General features: G+C 44.7%; 1 protein-coding gene across 3 annotated transcripts in view; it reads left to right on the forward strand.

Annotated features, from left to right (window-relative positions):
* The window catches only part of MERTK (MER proto-oncogene, tyrosine kinase), a 152,111-nt gene that overhangs the window by 101,616 nt on the left and 29,335 nt on the right, over positions 1–21,160 (forward strand). For all 3 annotated transcript variants that reach the window (XM_058683287.1, XM_058683288.1, XM_058683286.1), the window contains exons 9-15: positions 2,080–2,233; positions 4,517–4,670; positions 7,664–7,749; positions 9,253–9,348; positions 10,474–10,554; positions 16,786–16,878; positions 18,907–19,025. In XM_058683287.1, coding sequence (XP_058539270.1) covers positions 2,080–2,233; positions 4,517–4,670; positions 7,664–7,749; positions 9,253–9,348; positions 10,474–10,554; positions 16,786–16,878; positions 18,907–19,025 — 783 coding nt within the window. The remainder of the gene's footprint in view (positions 1–2,079; positions 2,234–4,516; positions 4,671–7,663; positions 7,750–9,252; positions 9,349–10,473; positions 10,555–16,785; positions 16,879–18,906; positions 19,026–21,160) is intronic.

Consider the following 21,160-nt stretch of genomic DNA (forward strand, 5'->3'; position numbering starts at 1 on the left):
AAGATCATGACCTGAGCCGAAGTCGGACGCCCAACAGACTGAGCCACCCAGACGCCCCATGATATATTGTATTTGAGTCCTGGCAGATGAAAAGCGTGAAGCTAGAAGCAGACCCAAAAGCTGTTGTCAGGCAGGACATCTTTTGTACGTTCAGGAGCTGTTAGGTAGTAAATTGTGAAGCAGACATGTTATTTCTCAGTGGCCAGCCGGACTCACTGCAGGGCTCCATGACTGTGTGGGTTCGAACCATAGAGTTTCGAACCATAGAGTTGCTCTGCTTGATGAGTTCCTGTCCCCCACCCAAATTAAATAGAGAACGACCAACTAACCCATAATCAAAACTGGGTTTGCCATAAATAAAATGCTCTATTTCTAAAAAAGATATTGCCTGAATACCCCCCCCCCAATTGTTAATTATTATTTTGCTTACTTAATTAATAAAAAAAAAATCTGTGACAAATCTCCTTAGCATACAGTCCAGTGGGGTGGAAAAACCAGAACATTTTAAAGCCATATTTTCCCCTTTTATCCCTTGTCTAAGATTATTTCTGAGTCCTGATGGTCACTGCTTGTTTACATTTAGGAAGTCTGTGGGTGGCTGACCCAGGTTCCCCCTTGGTCACCAGTGACTGGCCTGCCCTCTCCATAAGGGCTGAGCTGGCCCCACCCTGCCCCACTGTTAGAAGGAATCAGCATGACACCAAGTGACCAGGAATAAAGTTACCAACCCAAACCAGGCACCTGCTCGTCAGTGATCTGTGATATCTGTGCGCCACCTGCGTGGTGTGACATGTCTCTTTCTGTCTGTGAAATCAGGTCTCCAAACTGCAGAGATTAAAGACGTGTTTCTGGGGTGCCCGGAGAGCCCACTCAGTTAAGCTTCCGACTCTTGATTTCAGCTCAGATCATGATCTCACGGTTGTGGGGCCGAGCCCCGCATTGGGCTCTGTGCTGACAGTGCAGAGCCTGCTTGGGATTCTCTCTCTCCTTCTCTCTCTCTCTCTGCTCTTCCCCCTCCCTCCCTCTCAAAATAAATAGTCTGAAGGCTGAAATGAGGTCCTAAGACGGTCTTTTTAAAAAAATAATTATTTATTTTGAGAGGGAGGTTTGGAAACAAAGGGAAAAGTGTTATATAAACACTGAGTTCTGGGGTTTTTTGTTTTGTTGTTTTGTTTTGTTTTGTTTTCAAAAATCACTTACTCCTGGGACACCTGGGTGGCTCAGTTGTTTAAACATCTGACTTCAGCTCAGGTCATGTTCTCGAGGTCCATGAGTTCGAGCCCCACGTCGGGCTCCGTACTGACAGCTTGGATTCTGGAGCCTGCTTCAGATTCTGTGTGTGTGTGTGTGTGTGTGTGTGTGTGTGTGTCTGTCTCTCTCTCTGCCCCTCCTCCACTCACACTCTGTCTCTCAAAAATGAATAAATGTTAAAAAAATTTTTTTTAAATCACTTTCTCCTGTGTTTTAATGGCGCATGGTGCATGGCAGTGGTTATAAAACAAAATAAGTAAAAGTGAAACCAGATTTTTGGAAATTGAGAAAATTGTGCATGTGTCACACTAGAGGGGAAAAGAAAAACATGCCAGTGCCCTCCTCAAGGTAGATTTTAGTCAAAATTCTTATAATTGTAAAGAACAGGAGCCCATGCATGCTGGTTCAGGGGAAGTTGGCAGGTGGTCAATGTCAAGGTATAGTTTGGCTCTTGGGCATTGTACTGTGGGAGTTCTGAGGGCAGGGGTCTCCCAGAGCCAGGCTTACTCTTGCCCTCTGGCTGCCTCTGCTACATGCTCCCTCTCTTCCAGAGACATCTTCACTGACCATTCTGAGTGCCATGCCTTCACAGACTCACTTGGGCAAGGCCCTAAGGCCAGAGGTTGCAACCAGCCCATTCAACATCCCTGTCCACCCTTGGGTTCCATTAGCTGTGCGCTGAGTAAGGAAGGGATGCGGTAGAGACACAGCCTGTGCCCCCTGGGAGGTGGGTGGGATGACTTCCCTCAGAAGGAATTGTGGGCGAGCAGGCGACGTGCCCCTGGCAGCTCACTGTTTCATCCCCTTTCCCTCCTTCTCTGTTCCCAGAAAGAGCTGTCTGAAGAAGTTGGCCGGAACGGCAGCCATGCTCAGATTTCTGTTCAAGTCCACAACGCCACATGTACGGTGAGGATTGCCGCCATCACAAAAGGGGGAGTCGGGCCGTTCAGCGACCCAGTGAAAATGTTCATCCCTGCGCACGGTGAGAGTCGGGTTCCTTATCGTCTGATAGAATGTGCCAGTCCAGGCAATGCAGAGTGCCAGAGAGTAACCTGTGGGATGGGTATCTGGTTTGAGAATGAAAGACAAAGACCAGAAGGAATTTTTGCTCTGAGAAAGGTAGTTGATATGTTAACACACATCACAGAGCACTGATACCTGTGAGTCCTCCCACTGCCATTACTATTGGTGGTACTGAGTTACTGGAAAGATCAGTCCTTCCAGAATAGCAAATTTGACTTGACTTACTGAATTTAGTTTAAATGACGTATACGTGACTGAATGTTGGAGAGCTGTAGTATGGCTAGTCTTTAGGTCTGTGTAATGGGCACTGTTTGTTTATGTGCTAGTGTTTGTTTTGTGTGTTTTAAGCAGTAAAGCTTACCATGTTATTACTCACTCAAGCCTTGGTGCCGTGCTTCGTGATTGATCGGCACAAAACATAAAGTGTTTCCTATTAAAGCTCTCCTTACACAGCATTGGGCTCACTGAGCTAAATGCTCAGCCCTGCATGCTGTCTTCTTTATGTTGTTGGAGTATCCTTTGGCAAGGAGCCACTGTGGTGTCCCATGTGGCCCTAAATGCTGTCCATGCTTCCATAGACCAGTAGAGCCTTTGTTCTGACTCTCACTGCCCTGGGTTGTTTGATATTAAACTGCTGTCGTAGACTGCATGCACAGGCATCTGTATCAGTACGATTTTTGCATTTACAAGGTCTTGCCAGATATGGTCTTTGTATCCATAGCAAATAGGACTTGTAAGTACACCATCAAGTTCCTGTCTGTTCCAGTGACCCCCAAACATGCTGAACTGGAGCCATATTACAGTTCCTGTAGCCCTCGGCTCTGTATCTGGGGAACATTAGTAACTGGTGATGGCAAGCAAGACGTGTCTATCTGGTTGAAATTCTGAGACCATGAGATTCTGATGCTAAGGGCACAGGTCAAAAAAAATCAGAGTTTGGGAAGACAGGGCTTTCATCTTTATATATAATAAACTCTCCACCATTTTAAAATGCTGTGCTATGCTGGCAGTCCTTGCTTTTTTGCACAATCCCAACATGCATACTTTTCAGCTGCCACAGTTTGGTTACATAACACTAGTTCCCCAATGACATGGTCTGAATTTGAGTTACCGTCATGTGTTACTGTGAGTAATTGCATGAAGTGTAAACTTTGCCGCCAGTGGTCCGGTCCACAAACCACTACCTAAATAACAGATGTTCATCGATGCCCATGACGGGTCTTGTTGCTTGTTTCAAAGTTCTCGGTAGTTGGACATGCACTTCCATTATTCAGATCACATGCGTCTAGCAAGACCCATAGCTGCGTTGCCTCCTTATCTCCCAGGGACACAGCCACATGACCCTTCCTAAAAATAAGTAATTGAGGGGCATCTGGGTGGCTCAGTCGGTTGAGCATCCACCTCTCGATCTCAGCTCAGGTCTTGATCTCAGGGTGGTGAGTTCAAGCCCTGTGTTGGGCTCTGTGCTGGGCATGAAGCCTACTTAAAAAATAAATCAATAAATAAAAATAAGTAATTGAAAGAGGGAGTTGGTGAACAAAGGCGAAGTGCAGAAAAGAAAGGAAGAGTGATAGTGTTGGAAGAGAAATTTGAATTGAATGTGGAGTTACGGAAGAAACAGCTGATACGGGAAGGCAGATATTGCCGCCATTGGGTAGACCCGCTATGCAGCCACGGAACAACGGTGAATGAATGAATGAATGAATGAATGAATGAATGAATGAGTTCACATAAAGGAACTCTCAGAGATAGCTCACAACGTGGAAAGCACAGGGGGTAAAATGTTGGGGATGAATCCAGACCCAGAGAGGAGGAGGAAAATTCTCCACAGCACAGAAAATATATTCTCTCCTTATCATAAGTTATGTGACCAGAAGACAGTACCATTCAAACTCCTCTTGAGACGTTTTTTACAAAGACATACAATCTTTTATTTCTCAATATTTCTCAATGTTTTTGAATTACAGTGTACCAGATAAACACTAGTTTTACCTTTTTTTTAAATTCCTTATACATTCATAACTGATATGAAAAGCGTCACCCATTGATTGTTAAGATCACTTTGCGTGGTCTCAGCTTGCACCATCAGAGTGAGGACCGTCTGCGTATGTAGATCACAGAATATAAAAGGATTAGGTTCTAGAGCTTTTGACTGTCTTCTTCCCTATTACAAGCTAATGTTTCTTATGTGTTTCGGATCCCAAAGAGATGTTTTCAGTTGGGTCTGTTGGTATTTTACTAGGTTGGGTAGATTTTGCCCCCTCGTCAACCCCAGCACCTGGCAACACAGATCCTGTGCTGATCATCCTTGGTTGCTTTTGCGGAGTTGTTTTGATTGGGTCAATTTTATATATTTCTCTGGTCATCAGAAAAAGAGTCCAGGAGACGAAGTTTGGGTAAGTTTCCCAGTTTAAACTATTCTGCCCCGTGTTACCCTGTGCTTCTCATGCCAAGTAATAATGCCTCTTGTGCTGGCCCAGCTCCTCACATTGTACCTGGCTGGGTGCCCCGTCTTATGCACATCCTGGGGACAGGCAGCTTCCTTAGTTAGGCCAATGCTGCAGAGGCAGCCAGCAGTGAAAGCCAGCCTTGAAAGGGCTCATTTACAGAGAAGAGCATCCATAGGCCTTCAGTACTCAAACTTCGTTGCTGTAAAGTGAGGATTTTTGTTAGAACTCTTAAAAATAATCCTAATTGTTAAAAAAAAATGAGGGGCGCCTCAGTCAGTTAAGTGACTGACTCTTGATTTCGGCTCAAGTCATGATCTCATGGTTCCTGAGTTCAAGTCCTGCATCGGGCTCTGCGCTGACAGCATGGAGCCTGCTTGGGATTCTCTGTCTCCCTCTCTTTCTGCCCCTACCCTGTGTGCTGTCTCTCTTTCTCTCTCCCTCCCTCCCTCCCTCCCTCCCTCCCTCCCTCCCTCTCTCTCTCTCTCTCTCTCTCAAAAATAAATAAATAAACATTTAAAAAAATGAAATGTATGTATAGATAAAAATACTAGAAGGAAATTCACCAAAGCATTAGCAATTCTGAACAGTATAAGTGTGGATGATTCTGTGTTTTCCTTTTTTTTTTTTACTGTATTTTATACATTTTTTCTAATAGAGAAAAGCTTTGTATTTTCACATTCAAGTGTAAAAGAAGATCTTGTTCTAATTTTTCTATACATCTGACTTTTATAACCAAATAGTAGTTAAATATCAACAAAAACGGGAAGGCGTGTTAAGGCAACTTATGATAAGAAAGCTATGTGTAAATTTGTTTCTGGAACTCAGTTTTCTATTCCAGTGACTCTGCAGCGCGTTTGGGTTTCTGTGAAACCCAGTTTATCACTCATGGGGTAGAGGAAGTACTTTGTAAGATGCGGGTTGTTGACAGCCTGGAATAGGACAGAGCGATGGAAGGTGAATGACTGCGTTTTGGCAGGAGCTGAGCAACCTTTATTCATTGCTGAGTCTTAGGAATGCTACTGGAACATTCCACTCCACTCCAAAACTTTTCACTGTCATGGAGAAGAAGCTTGAGAGCAGAGGCTACCCTGCCCATTTTTTGTGTCCATCCTAGTCCTAAGGGTTGGGTACCTACAGTACTTACTAACTCTATCCTTATAATTATTATATATCAGTATGTAAATTCTAAGAATGCCTATTTTGAAGAAATGACAAAATCTGACCCAAATCCTGAACATATGCTTGACCGAAATGCATCCCAGAGTCTAGATGTGGTTTGTAGGCTCTGCAGAAGTTGTAAGAGTAGCACAACAATATGTACTGAGAACCTTCTAGGTGATAGCCTGGGGTACAACGCTGAACAAAAGCAGGTATTACTTGCCCTCAGGGGTGCTCACAGTTCATGGAGAATCAAGCAATAATCACACAAGTGATTACACATAAGTATAAAATGGCAACTGTGTGGGGCGCCTGGGTGGCTTAGTCGGTTAAGTGGCCGACTTCAGCTCAGGTCACGATCTCGCGGTCCCTGAGTTCGAGCCCCGCCTCAGGCTCTGGGCTGATGGCTCAGAGCCTGGAGCCTGTTTCCGATTCTGTGTCTCCCTCTCTCTCTGCCCCTTCCCTGTTCATGCTCTGTCTCTCTCTGTCTCAAAAATAAATAAAAACGTTGAAAAAAAATTAAAAAAAATAAAATAAAATAAATAAAATGGCAACTGTGTGAATCCTGTATAAAGGGACATGTAAGAGTGTATAACAGGAGAATTTGACTGCATTAGGAAAGTCGGAAAAGGCCTCCCTGCAGAGGTGATACCTGAGCTAAAATCTGAAGAAAGAGCAGGTATTAATTAGGTGAAAGACAAAAGGAAGAGCATTGCAGCCAGAAGGCACAGTACATGCAAAGGCCCTGTGGTGGTAGTGGCCTGGCATACAGAGGGGAAGGCACTGGACTGGAAGATGGGACACCTGGGTTCTAGCATTAATTTTGTCACTTGGATGTGACACAGTTATTTTTCTCCCTTTCCTTTTTGGAAACAAGTCAACAAGCGGAGCCCACACAGGTGAGGGGTTATGCTTCCTACACCCTTGAGGGCAGAGTGTCTGCATAAAATATTTGGAATTCTTCTGCATAGATTTGTCTCTTCACCTCATTTAACTATTCAGTCATACACATATCAGTATGGACTCATTCACTTTATACTTTGGATTAGAATCCAGTACTACTTTATTTGCTTGCCCAGGTTGTTACAGCTTTGGCCATTGGGAGCTTCTCAGTTGTTTTGTGTTCTCTCTCTCTTTGTTTTTTTATTTTTTTTATTTTTTCTTATTTTTTTTTTTTTAATTTTTTTTTTCAACGTTTTTTATTTATTTTTGGGACAGAGAGAGAGACAGAGCATGAACGGGGGAGGGGCAGAGAGAGAGGGAGACACAGAATCGAAACAGGCTCCAGGCTCCGAGCCGTCGGCCCAGAGCCTGACGCGGGGCTCGAACTCACGGACCGCGAGATCGTGACCTGGCTGAAGTCGGACGCTTAACCGACTGCGCCACCCAGGCGCCCCAATCTCTTTGTTTTTTTAAATGGTTATTTTTGAGACGGAAAGGCAGAGAGAGAGAGAGAGAGAGAGAGAGAGAATCTCAAGCAGGCTCCATGTGAGGCATGAACTCACGAATCAGGAGATCATGCCCTAAGCGGAAACCGAGAGGCAGATGCTCAACCAGCTGAGCCACCCGGGAGCCCCATGTGTTCTGTTCTCAGTGGTGTATTGCCAAGTAAGCCTAAAACAGAGCTAAGGAAAGAAGTCCATTTCTCCCGGTGGGAGGGGTCTTTGCAGTCAAAGAGGCCTTTCAACAAGCAACAGCTTGGTTACATCCTTGTGGAATCAGCATCTGCCCCAGCAGCCCTTTCCTAATAGCGGGAGATGTCTTTATTTTTATTCGCCCAGGAACGCCTTCACAGAGGAGGATTCGGAGTTAGTCGTCAATTATATAGCAAAGAAGTCCTTCTGTCGGCGAGCCGTTGAACTCACCTGTAAGTTAATTTTCATCTTCCCTAAAGTAGTTAGAGCAAAGAGAGAACAGCAGATTAATTGATAGATTTCTAACAAAAGGCAAAGGAGTCAAAGGAGTTATTTTTAACATGCAAAATGTCTTCAGAAACCGGCAAGCAGATAGATAGTGAGACATTGCCAAGTGCTTTCCTGCTGGCTCGTGTACTGGAAATCTGGAAGTGGACCTGAGGTAAAGCGGCCTGTGTTAAAGACTCCTAACACCAAGAAATGCGGAAGGAAGAAGGAACTCACCACAGTGATAGGAGGAGATGTGGTTAGAGGTCAGGGATTTAAAGAAAAACAGCAAAGCAATTGACATAATCTCTGAGCTTATTTCCTGCTTTTTTGTGGCAATGGGCTCAGAGAACAATTTGCCAACATACTTGACAACAATTATGGTTTGAGTTTTGCTGATTCGGAGTGGAGCCTTCCAGTTTGAAGAGCGAGAATACACAGATGGCTGTGTTCTTGAAGAATTCAGAAACCATGTACAAAGTACGTGCAAATACCAAGTTCAAGCTTCAGGATGTTTGCCAAAACAAGAGCACCAAAACAGATATAAGAATGATAGAATGCAGGGTGCCAAGAAACAAAAACTCACTCAAGGTACAATGTTACTGATTTCTTTACGTTTCTGATCTACAAGTTTTGACCTTTAGAGATCTGTTCTTGCATTAAAAAAAATTCTCCATTTAGACCCGTTCTTTCCTTTATTAGAGGACCATCTGGGTAAAAACAAAATTTTTTTTCTTTAAGAGCTAATGTATCTTTTCTAATTATCCACATTTTTTTTTCTTTCAAAGGCTTGCTCATCATAACTATGGCACAAACTGCATCATTTGCCAAAATGTTATTGAATTGGTTAATTCCTCTTATTGATAATGCTTATGGTCAATGCTGCATGCTGACACCTTGTTATAGAAGATCTTCTCCACTTGCCCCCACGTACTCAATTTAGCACGTTCTATGTCATATTAATGAGGTTCCAGATGCCATAGGCAGAATAGGAGGGAGCCTGTTCTCTTAGTGTTTCCTGCGGTTTCTGCACTTCCTTCCCTGGTCTAGGACAGGGGAGGGAACCCAATAGCTGTTTGGTATCCTATAGTTAGTGATAAAATAGTAAGTACTCCACTAGCAAGCAAGAAAGTTCCTAGCGACTCTCTTCCTTACTCCTTTAAATCAAGGGCAACCCCCACCCGCCACGTGAATCTGCTGGCTGCTGCACCATGGGAAGAGAAATATGGTTCTGATTTTTATAAGCCTTCAGAATTAATCTTGCCCTGAAGGATTCATTTTACTCACGTAAATCATAGTAGCATCACCGTGTGATGTTTTATTTACCGACATTGTACGGGAAGAGCCATGGGTACAAAAGGAAGAAAACGTTTAGCTCTTTGATAAGACCATCTGTATCATTTCAATTCTGTTCGAGCGAAAGGGAGCAGACTGACAACTCTTACACGTACTTCGTCACTCCCTTACAGTGCGCAGCTTGGGAGTCAGCGAGGAACTGCAGAATAAACTAGAAGATGTCGTGATTGACAGGAATCTATTAATTCTTGGGAAAATCCTGGGTGAAGGTAAGCAGTTCATTTCTTTTAAAATGTGAGGTTAGCATAACAGACTCTTAGATACAGAGAACAAACTGAGGGTTGATGGGGGTGGGGGAGAGGGGAGAGTGGGTGATGAGTGCTGAGGAGGGCACGTACTGGGATGAGCACTGGGTGTTGGATGGAAGCCCGTGTGACAATAAATTATGTTAAAAAATGAAATAAAATGTGAGGTTAGAAAGGAAGCAGTTTACAGTAATGTTTTAAATGTGTATTTATTGGGGCGCCTGGGTGGCTCAGTCAGTTGGGCATCCGACTTTGGCTCAGGTCATGATCTCGCGGTCTGTGAGTTCGAGCCCCGTGTCGGGCTCTGTGCTGACAGCTCAGAGCCTGGAGCCTGTTTCGGATTCTGTGTCTCCCTCTCTCTCTGACCTTCCCCCATTCATGCTCTGTCTCTCTGTCTCAAAAATGAATAAACGTTAAAAAAAATTTTTTTAATGTGTATTTATTATGTAAAATACCATTTTGTGACTTCCAGTTACAATACAAGTAGTTCTGTTTTATAATTTATTACAATGAAAAAGTAAATGGTGGTTTTTGCCACTCAGATTTCGCATATGGAAAGGGCCTCTATGGTGTCTTACACGTACCATAATCCCTTGAAAAATATTAGTTCCCTTCCTTCATTTGAAAAGCAATTATTTGTTCGGTTTCCTATATGCTTTAAATACCTCTGGTTCTAAGGTTTACTGTTTGGGGCACCCTCCTAATTAGTTCCATAAGAACAAAAGTGAAAACGCGTATAGGTTTTGTCAAATTGATGTTAGGATGAATGATAATGGTATGAAGAATTTCTACTTTATACATTTCAGTAACATTTCCCGTGTTGTTCTGTAAGTTTCTTGGATCAGTTCTAATGCTTAATAAAATGATGAGCTGAGCCGAGCCTGAGCCAACCAAGCTTGTGACAAACAGGAGGCTAGTGCATGGCCTGCGTCCCTGGTTTGTGAGCGTGGGTGGCCCCGGCAGGCTCTGCCCGGCTGCCGCATGTGGGTCACTCTCAGGCCACCTAAAAACAGCAGCCCAGGAACTGTAGCATTTTTATGGTCAGGGGAGATTTTGCAAACTCTATGGAGATGTTGTTCTTCTTTACAGGAGAGTTTGGGTCTGTGATGGAAGGAAATCTTAAGCAGCAAGATGGGACCTCTCAGAAAGTGGCAGTGAAGACCATGAAATGTGAGTTATCATGCATTAAACCCATCCCCCTGGAGCTGGGTAGTTGCTTCAGTAATCTGGTGCTCTGCACGGCCAGTGATGGAGTTCATGTGTTGTGATCTCGGTCACTGATGGGTCAGAAGACCACCCAGAATGTAATGAGGTCCTTATAAGTGCATTATACATTCCTTACCCTCAAGGTAGTTACATTTGTAATTTTTACCATACCTCCCTCTCTGTCTCTTTCTGTCTGTCTCAAACGGTCTCTCCCTCTCCCCTCTCTCTCACCTAGTAGAATGAATGTCTCCAAAGTAAAATATGAATTCCCGAGACAGAGCTGATCTGGCGGCAGCCTCTGAACCCAGGAGTTGGTCTGGCTGATCTGGCCAGCTTGGTGGGGTCACTTCCTCACTTGAGGATGCTTGCATATTCCTCAGGAAGTTGCGGGCTGCCTGGAAGGTACATTTCCCAGAGAGAGGAGACATATTCGTTGGTCAAAGGCATATGAAGAGCAGTGAGCCGTGATCACAGGCTGGAACTTCTAAGCAAGCTGAGAAGAGAGTTTGCAGCTGGGTCAGAAAGGGCCTCATAAGTCATCACAAGGAATCTGCTTTTATCCCACAAGTTGCAGAGCCACTAGTAAGAGTCTTAAGCAAATGAGGAACAAAAGCAGATTTCATTCTAGAAAGTTCACTCTGGTGGCAGTGTGGAGGAGAATGAATTACAACGTTGACAAAAGTAAAGACAGATGCTGACTAGGGCACTCCTGAATCTGTGCAAATGACTGTCTAGATTAAGGAAACTAGGCTCAGAGACATGGCGACTTGTTGAAGTCAGATAGCTTAAAAAGGGGAAGATTGTGCTGGATCTTTTCTATCACCAAGCACTGACCAGGCTGCAGTGGCAGAGCATGATAGCATGTGCCCTCCTGCCCTTCTCCAGGAAGTGCATTTCCAGGGCCTGGGGGACACAGGATTGTGGTTTAAGTTTTATTCTTCACGTGTCAGCTGGGCATCCATAAAATAGACCGTGATTGTCTGGCATTTTATCTACAGTTGTTTTCATGATTCATATGGAGAGAGATGATTTGATGCTTCGTTTGTTAATGTTTTCAGCATTGCTTTCTCATTTACCCTTGTATATATTCAATATTGTTTTTGATCAAGGAGTAAAATTGGTTTCTTCCTAAAATTTAAATTCACTTTTACTGGGAATTAAAACATAAGTTAACTTATAAGCATGTATTGAGACTTTTTAACCAGAACCAGAGACTGAAGTTTTAAGTCAGTGATGAAAAGGAACCCTAATAACCTACAAGTCACATGGGCTGTTGTTTTCTGCTCTCTGAAGCTTTTTATGTCTCTAATAATGACCAATACTTATGTAATACTGTGTGCCAAAGGACACTGCAGTCACTCTTGAATTTCATAAGGAAGACAGGAAGAGGAAATCAGTGCAACTCGGAAGCAGGTTCAAGGATTATCCCCTGGGGGTGCCTGCATGGGTCAGTGGCATCCGACTCTGGGTTTCGGCTCAGGTCACGATCTCATGGTTCATGGGTTCCAGCCCTGTGTCGGGCTCAGTGCTGACAGCATGGAGCCTGTTTGAGATTCTCTCTTTTCTCTCTCTCTGCACCTCCCTTACTCGTTCGCTCTCTCGTTCTCAAAATAAATAAATAAACATTAAAAAAAAAAAAAAAGGTATCATCCCCTGGAAACCAAGACAGCGTGAAGTTAGAGTATTCAGTGGAGCTAAACCCAGTACATAGTCAAATCTGGGTGCCAGCCACATTCAGGACCATTCCTGCCTCTTGCATTATTTTATTTGAACCTCACAAGGGTCCCTGTGAAGGCTCCTTTCCATTGTCCGCATTTACTATGTGGAAGGTTTAGGGGACCTTGTAAAAGGAGCTAGGCCTGGGCTCTCTTCTCTCTGGCCTTGGCTATGCTCTTCTTTGACTTAATTAGAATAAATTGCGGGGCAGCCGGGTGGCTCAGTCAGTTAAGAATCCAATTTTGGTTCAGGTTATGCTCTCACGATTCCTGAGTTTGAGCCCTGCTTCAGGCTCTGTGCTGACAGCTCAGAGCCTGGAACCTGCACTGATTCTCTGTCTCTCTCTGTCTCTCTCTGACACTCCCCTGCTCGCACTCTGTCTCTCTCTCTCAAAAATAAATAAACATTAAAAAGAGAGAATAACTTGCATATGAATTACATCTGTGCTAATTTTCAAAAATCGAAAGGCTAGTCTCTGGCCTCTGCATCCCAGGCTCATCTGTCTTTGCCTCTGATCTTGCCCCCTTGGGGGAGGAGTTTGAAGGCAGACCCTACCCTTTCAAAGTTCTACCCGCCTCATTGTCTGAGCAAAGGTATTAAGTGAGAGCAAAGGTGGCAGACATTTTGCAGATCTATATATTTTTTTTTCTTAAATTTGCTTTAATAGGAAAATTAATGTATACATATCTGGGGGCTCCGGTATTTGGCGCATAGACATTTATAATTGTTAGCTCTTCCTGATGGATAGACCCTGTAATTATTATATAATGCCCTTCTTCATCTCTTGTTACAGCCTTTAATTTAAAGTCTAGTTTGTCTGATATAAGTATGGCTACTCCAGCTTTCTTTTGGCTTCCAGTAGCATGATAAATAGTTCTCCATCCCCTCACTCTCAATCTAAAGGTGTCCTCAGGTCTAAAATGAGTCTCTTGTAGACAGCAAATAGATGGGTCTTGTTTTTTTATCCATTCTGATACCCTATGTCTTTTGGTTGGCACATTTAATCCATTTACATTCAGTGTTATTATAGAAAGATACGGGTTTAGAGTCATTGTGATGTCTGTATGTTTTATGCTTGTAGCGATGTCTCTGGTACTTTGTCTCACAGGATCCCCCTTAGGATCTCTTGTAGGGCTGGTTTCATGGTGACAAATTCCTTCAGTTTTTGTTTGTTTGGGAGGACCTTTATCTCTCCTTCTATTCTAAATGACAGACTTGCTGGATAAAGGATTCTCGGCTGCATATTTTTTCTGTTTAGCACACTGAAGATATCGTGCCAAGCCTTTCTGGCCTGCCAAGTTTCAAAGGAGAGATCAGTCACGAGTCTTATAGGTCTCCCTTTATATGTGAGGGCACGTTTATCCCTTGCTGCTTTCAGAATTTTCTCTTTATCCTTGTATTTTGCCAGTTTCACTATGATATGTCGTGCAGAAGATCGATTCAAGTTACGTCTGAAGGGAGTTCTCTGTGCCTCTTGGATTTCAATGCCTTTTTCCTTCCCCAGTTCAGGGAAGTTCTCAGCTATAATTTCTTCAAGTACCCCTTCAGCACCTTTCCCTCTCTCTTCCTCCTCTGGGATACCAATTATGCGTATATTATTTCTTTTTAGTGTATCACTTAGTTCTCTAATTTTTCCCTTATACTCCTGGATTTTTTATCTCTCTTTCTCTCAGCTTCCTCTTTTTCCATAACTTTATCTTCTAGTTCACCTATTCTTTCCTCTGCCTCTTCAATCCGAGCTGTCGTCGTTTCCATTTTGTTTTGCATTTCGTTTAAAGCGCTCTTCAGCTCCTCGTGACTGTTCCTTAGTCCCTTGATCTCTGTGGCAAGAGATTCTCTGCTGTCCTGTACACTGTTTTCAAGCCCAGCGATTAATTTTATGACTATTATTCTAAATTCACTTTCTGTTATATATTATTTAAATCCTTTTTGATCAGTTCATTAGCTGTTGTTATTTCCTGGAGATTCTTCTGAGGGGAATTCTTCCGTTTGGTCATTTTGGATAGTCCCTGGAGTGGTGAGGACCCGCAGGGCACTTCCCCCGTGCTGTGGTGTATAACTGGAGTTGGTGGGCAGGGCCGCAGTCCGACCTGATGTCTGCCCCCAGCCCACCGCTGGGGCCACAGTCAGACTGGTGTGTGCCTTCTCTTCCCCTCTCCTAGGGGCGGGATTCACTGTAGGGTGGCGTGGCCCGTCTGGGCTACTTGCACACTGCCAGGCTTGTGGTGCTGGGGATCTGGCGTATTAGCTGGGGTGGGTAGGCAAGGTGCGCGGGGGCAGGAGGGGCAGGCTTAGCTCGCTTCTCCTTAGGTGATCCACTTCAGGAGGGGCCCTGTGGCAGCGGGAGGGAGTCAGATCCGTTGCCGGAGGTTTGGCTCCGCAGAAGCACAGAGTTGGGTGTTTGCGCGGAGCGAGCAAGTTCCCTGGCAGGAACTGGTTCCCTTTGGGATTTTGGCTGGGGGATGGGCGGGGGAGATGGCACTGGTGAGCACCTTTGTTCCCCGCCAAGCTGAGCTCTGCCGTCCGGGGGCTCAGCAGCTCTCCCTCCCTTTGTCCTCCAGCCTTCCCGCTTTCTGAGCAGAGCTGTTAACTTATGACCTCCCAGACGCTAAGTCGCGCTTGCTGTCGGAACACAGTCCGTCCGGCCCCTCCGCTTTTGCCAGCCAGACTCGGGGGCTCTGCTTGGCCGGCGAGCCGCCCCTCCGCCCAGGCTCCCTCCCGCCAGTCCGTGGAGCGTGCACCGCCTCGCCGCCCTTCCTATCCTCTTCCGTGGGCCTCTCGTCTGCGCTTGGCTCCGGAGACTCCGTTCTGCTAATCCTCTGGTGGTTTTCTGGGTTCTTTAGGCAGGTGTAGGTGGAATCTAAGTGATCAGCAGGACGCGCGGTGAGCCCAGCGTCCTCCTACGCCGCCATCTTCCGGAACTCCGGAAAATTAATGTATACAAAGCCCAGAGAATGTACAGACACTATGCTAGATGGCTCTCATCTGGGATTTCAGTCAAAACTTATACCCTATTAAAGCAAATTCCCTAAGGCATGCCCGGCTTTGATTTTAATTGTTTTTAATTGTGGCAAAATACAACATAAAATGTTTTTTTTTCATGTTTATTTATTTTTGAGAGAGAGAGTGGGGCGCCTGGGTGGCTCAGTCGGTTGAGCGTCCGACTTCGGCTCAGGTCACGATCTCACGGTCCGTGAGTTCGAGCCCCGCGTCAGGCTCTGGGCTGATGGCTCAGAGCCTGGAGCCTGCTTCCGATTCTGTGTCTCCCTCTCTCTCTGCCCCTCCCCCGTTCATGCTCGGTCTCTCTCTGTCTCAAAAATAAATAAATGTTAAAAAAAAATTTTTTTTTATTTTTGAGAGAGAGAGTGCACAAGTAGACAAGTGGGGGAGGGGCAGAGAGAGGGAGACAGAAGATCCAAAGCAAGCTCTGCATTGACAGCTCAGAGCCCGATGTGGGGCTCGACTCATGAAGTTCTAGATCATGACCTGAGCCAAAGCTGGATGCTGAACCAACTGAGCCACCCAGGCGCCCCCCATCCTAACCATTTTTAAGAGTACAGCTCAGTGGCATTAAGTACATTCACATTGTTGTGCAGCCATCCCCACGATCCATCTCCAGAACTGTTTTCATCTTGCAAAACAGAAACTCCCTACACATTAAACAACTTCCCATCTCCCCTGCCCCTCCTTGCCCCTGGCTACCACCATCCTTTCTGTCTCTAAGTTTGACTACCCTGAGTCCCTCATGAGAGTGGGATCACACTGTCCTTATCCTCCTGTGACTGGTTTGTTTCACTTAGCATAATATAGAATTCTAGATGTCTCTCACAAGTTGGTTTAATCCCAAAATGGTACCATGTGAAAGTTAGGAAAGTATATCCAGTTCACAAGGCATGATTGAGCAACCAGTCTTGCAAGAGAGAGACAGAGATGTGAGTTCTTTCTCTTTTTTTCAGTTAAAAATCATTGCAACAGATGATGCATTTGACTTTCATTTTTTAAACTAGTATACTTTAATTTTTAGAGCAGTTGTAGGTTTATAGAAAAATTGGGCAGAAAATACAGAGAATTCCCATATGACTCCCTCTCCCTTCCCAGTCTCCCGTATCCATTACATCTTGCATCAGTGCATTTTTTTTTTTTTTACAACTGATGTACCCATATAAGACGTTATTACCTGAAGCCCAGGGGTTACATTAGCATTCACCTGCTCTTGAACATTCCGTGGGTTCTGACAAATACAGTGTCATATGTGCACCATCACAGTATCATACGGAAGTCCCCCTGCCCTAAAATTTCCTGCGTGCAACCCCTTCATCCCTCCCCACCCACCCGTCCCTGATAACCACTCATCTGTTTATGATTGCTGTGGTTTTGCCTTTTCCTGATTTTACTTTTAGAAGACAAAATTGCTATCACCTCCTTCCCCTTCACTGAGTAAATCATCAGTGCCTCACGTTTTTCTGTCTTCTCTTTTAGTGGACAACTTTTCTCAGCGAGAGATTGAGGAGTTTCTCAGCGAGGCAGCGTGCATGAAAGACTTCAACCACCCAAACGTCATCCGACTCCTAGGTACCTCCGAGAAATGCGGGATTGGGGAGCCAGTGGGGCTTGGCTAATCCACTCCACACCACAGGAGAAATCTCTGGGGCAGATAAGTTTATCATCTTGTGTAACTCCACAGTAATTTATAACATCGTGTTTTTCGCCCCAAAGACATCTTACAGTTATACTTTCTGAGGCTGATGGTAAAAATGGGCCTGCATTTCCTAGACACCCCAAGGGCTCGGGAACATTTAGTGTCCACAGAGTTCTAGTTGACTGTGGATTAAAATGAGGCCCCCCAGTTACTCAAAGGCAAGACCAAAGCTTATGTTAAATTACAGTGTTAGTGACTTAAGGTTATCCGTGAATCAAATACCAGTGGGGTAGGGGCGCCTGGGTGGCTCAGTCGGTTAGGCATCCGGCTTCAGCTCAGGTCATGATCTCACGGTCCATGAGTTCAAGCCCCGCGTCGGGCTCTGTGCTGACAGCTCAGAGCCTGGAGCCTGTTTCGGATTCTGTGTCTCCCTCTCTCTCTGCCCCTCCCCTGTTCATGCTCTGTCTCTCTCTGTCTCAAAAATAAATAAACGTTAAAAAAAAAATTAAAAAAACAAACAAACAAATACCAGTGGGGTAAAGCAGTCAAAGTGGACACATTCCATAGATCATCTTTGAGAAACAACTTATTAACATTTTCAAGTACCGATTTCCTAGAATCTGTGCTGACCGTTTTCTGGGTCATGATTTAATAGAATTTGGTTTTGTGGCCCTGTAGCTATCATATCAAGTGGTTGCTGTGTAAGTGCCACTATTCCAAGACAGAAGAACAACCTAGAAACAATTGTATATCTGACTTTTTTTTTCTGTCCCGTGATTTGATAAGTGCTCAATAGTTGGGGGAACTTTCAAAGTTTTATTATGATCAAAGCTACAGAGAGATGTGAAAAATAATGCTTAGATACAACATCATTTTGAAAAAACTGCTGTTACTGCTTTGCAGCTAGTGATTTTCACAGGCTCTGAGAACGGTCGCCACTTTACAATTGCACTGTGATGTACAGGAGCTTTGCAAGCCTGACTTCAGGTGACAGGCCCTAGTTCTAGCTTTTCATGATAAGTGGTGTTTCCTGTGTTAACCATGAAAATTTAGAGACATGATTGGCCGTCAAAATTCTTTTATTTTTTTTTTTTTTTTTTTTTTTTGAGAGAGAGAGAGAGAGAGAGAGACAGAGTGTGAGCAGGAGAGGGCCAGAGAGATTGGGAAACACAGAATCTGAAACAGGCTCCAGGCTCTGAGCTGTCAGCACAGAGCCCGACGCAGGGTTATAACTTGTGAACTGAGAGATCATGACCTGAGCCGAAGTTGGCCGCTAAACTGAGCCACCCAGGCGCCCCTCGAAATTCTTTTAATAGTTTTAAGCATTTGATTGCACTGGTCTTTTTCACCCGGTAAGGTTTTTAACTATTACATGAAACTAGTTTGCCCTTGAATTCTACTGCAGTTACAACCCCTCACTTAGGCTCAGTATAACAAAAACTCAGTGGTTTTCTAGATGGCTACACTTGTTACAGATTAATTTTTTGAGAGCTCTCGTGCAGGGTGGCACTAATCTAGGGCACATGGGTGGCTCAGTTGGTTGAGCGTCTGACTTGTGACTTCGGCTCAGGTCATGATCTCATGATTTTTGAGTTCGAGCCCTGCAACAGGCTCTGTGCTGACTGAGCCTGGAGCCTGCTTTGGATTGTGTCTCCCTCTCCCTCTGCCCCTTCTCTCTCTTTCTCTCTCTTTCTCCCAAAAATAAATAAACATTTTTTTTTAATTAAAAAATAAGAAAAGATTGGCATTAATCTGAAAGGAAAAAAATACCGAGAAGTGGGCCTAGGGTGTATTCCATATTCTACTATGTAGTGAGTGTGTGAGTTATGGGTGTTCTTTTTTCTTCTTTAATTGTTACCTTGAGAGCACATGGTTTCAATTTGGCCAGTGCTCCTGCAATGCTTTTCTGGTTACTGGTAACAAGGGCTCTTTGTAATAACCTTCTCTGGTTTTAATTTCAGGTGTATGTATAGAAATGAGCTCTCAAGGCATCCCAAAGCCCATGGTAATTTTACCCTTCATGAAGTACGGGGATCTGCATACTTACTTACTCTATTCACGACTGGAGACCAGACCCAAGGTAATTTGCGCAGTCGTGTTGCCTCTCACAGTCCTCCAGGCTTCTGTGACAGGGCCTGGGGAACCTCAGCATGTAACCTCGAAAATAAAGGAGGGAGGGGGAATACATGGCCTTTGTTCAGCGCTCACTGTGCACCCTGGATGCTGAAGTGTGGGATCTGTCCTCACAGCAGACCTGCTCAGAAGTCTTATTATTCCCATTTTATGGGAGGAAGAAGTCTGGCTTGGCACACAGTCTCCTGGCCCAAGCCTTATCACAGTGGAGCCAAGTGGGTCCCCCATGCTGACCGAGTGGCCTCTTTCTCTTAAAGTCTCCTCTTTCTGACTTGTTCACTCCGAAATCACTGGAGGCAGGATCTGTTTCATTCCCAGAGGCAAGCTGCACTGAGCTGTTTTTCTGGACACTGAGCATGAATGTCCTCCATCCACCTTTCCATTTATCAAGGGCCCCTCCATCCTCAGGATTTGGAAAGCGTGTTGTGAATTGTGGGCCAGCATACTTTCCTTCAATAGTGCCTGTAAGAAGGGCAGTGACCCCACAGGGCAAATCCTGCCCTGAATCCCACAGCACAGGGAAACCAGGCAGAAACAGGAGCTTAGATGGAAGCACCATACCCACCGGCATGCAGCCACCGGTCCTACCCAGGTGATTGACCAAGAATGCTGAGTATGGGGCGTCATGGGGAAAGCCCTGGGGGCACCTGGGTGGCTCAGTTGGTTAAGCATCTCACTCTTGATTTTGGCTCAAGTCATGATCTCTCGGTTCAGGGGTTCGAGCCTGCATCAGGCTCTACACTGCACACTCTCTCTCTCTCTCTCTCTCTCTCTCTCTCTCTCTCTGCCCCTCCCTTGCTCTCTTTCTCTCTCTCTCCCTGCAAATAAACATTTTTTTTTTTTAATGGGCAAGTCCTTATCCCAAGAGACAGGCAAATCTGCAGTCATTACCATTTGTTAAATTTGGCGAGGCACTTGAAAAACAAAAACAAAAACTTGAGACCCAATTTAGGGTAAACATATTCTGGAACCTTCTTTCCTATGTCCTGCTGACACTGTGTGTTATGGATATAACACTGTTTGTTATGGATATGGAAGGTTATTTTTTCTTTTATTTTTCTTTTTCTTGTTTTGTTCCTCCCAGGAAGATGTAAGTGGCCGAAGCAGGAGAGTGAGCCCCTTTCTTTTTTCACTTCCCCTTGGTCTCATGCTCAGATTTTTGTTCTCTTCCTCATGACTTCTTTTAAGTCTTCCACCCACCCAGATACTAACCAGAGTTAGGAAATTGTAGCCACATCTCAGAGCTATTATAAAATCACTGAGGTTCCTCCAAAGAAGTGAAGGGCCCAATCAAAAGTAAGGGACTCGGCATGGCTGAGCGTTTTCCTTCCCTTTTCCACCCAAAAGAAAGACAATATTATAAGAAGCCTAGAAAAGAAGGGAAAAAATACCTACAATTCCCAACATCTTAGCATGTTTCATTGGCAGCTTCAGACATTCCCATCACAACTGCTTATTCTGTACCTACGTGTTTCACAGGCCGGTGCTCACTATCTGTGCACCTATCCACACGCCATCAAAGGTGCTAACATTTCTCAAGCATAAGTAGAGGCCAGCCTATATTTTGCATATATTAATGCAGTAATAGCGTAACAACCATAGGGAGTAGGTACTAACAGAATCTCCGGTGAGGAAACCGAGGCACAGATCAGACAATGGTGGAGGCTGGACTGGCCCCCAGGCTGCAGATCCCCTGTCTTCAGCTCTTCTCTGATAGCGCCATCTCCTGTGCACCCTTCCCAGCAGGGCAGCAGCCTCCAGACTGTTGCCTGTGAACGGCTGCACAGCATCCTCTTGAATGGATCTTGTTCCACATTGATGGGCAATTTCACTCATATTTAATTTTCTGGTATGTGGGATGATTTTTCTAATAATTTTTGGAGGGATGGGATTATCATGTTGCATAAGAGTGAATTCTATAGTTTAAAATTAAAAAAAGGGGGGGTGCCTGGGTGGCTCGGTCGGTTGGGCATCCAATTCTTGATTTTGGCTCAGATCATGATCTCAGGGTCATGAGATTAAGCCCCATGGCAGTCTCCGCACTAGGCATGTAACCTGCTTAAAATTCTCTCTCTCCCACAG

Source organism: Neofelis nebulosa, chromosome 9 (genome assembly GCF_028018385.1).
Source record: "Neofelis nebulosa isolate mNeoNeb1 chromosome 9, mNeoNeb1.pri, whole genome shotgun sequence".
NCBI lineage: Eukaryota > Metazoa > Chordata > Mammalia > Carnivora > Felidae > Neofelis > Neofelis nebulosa.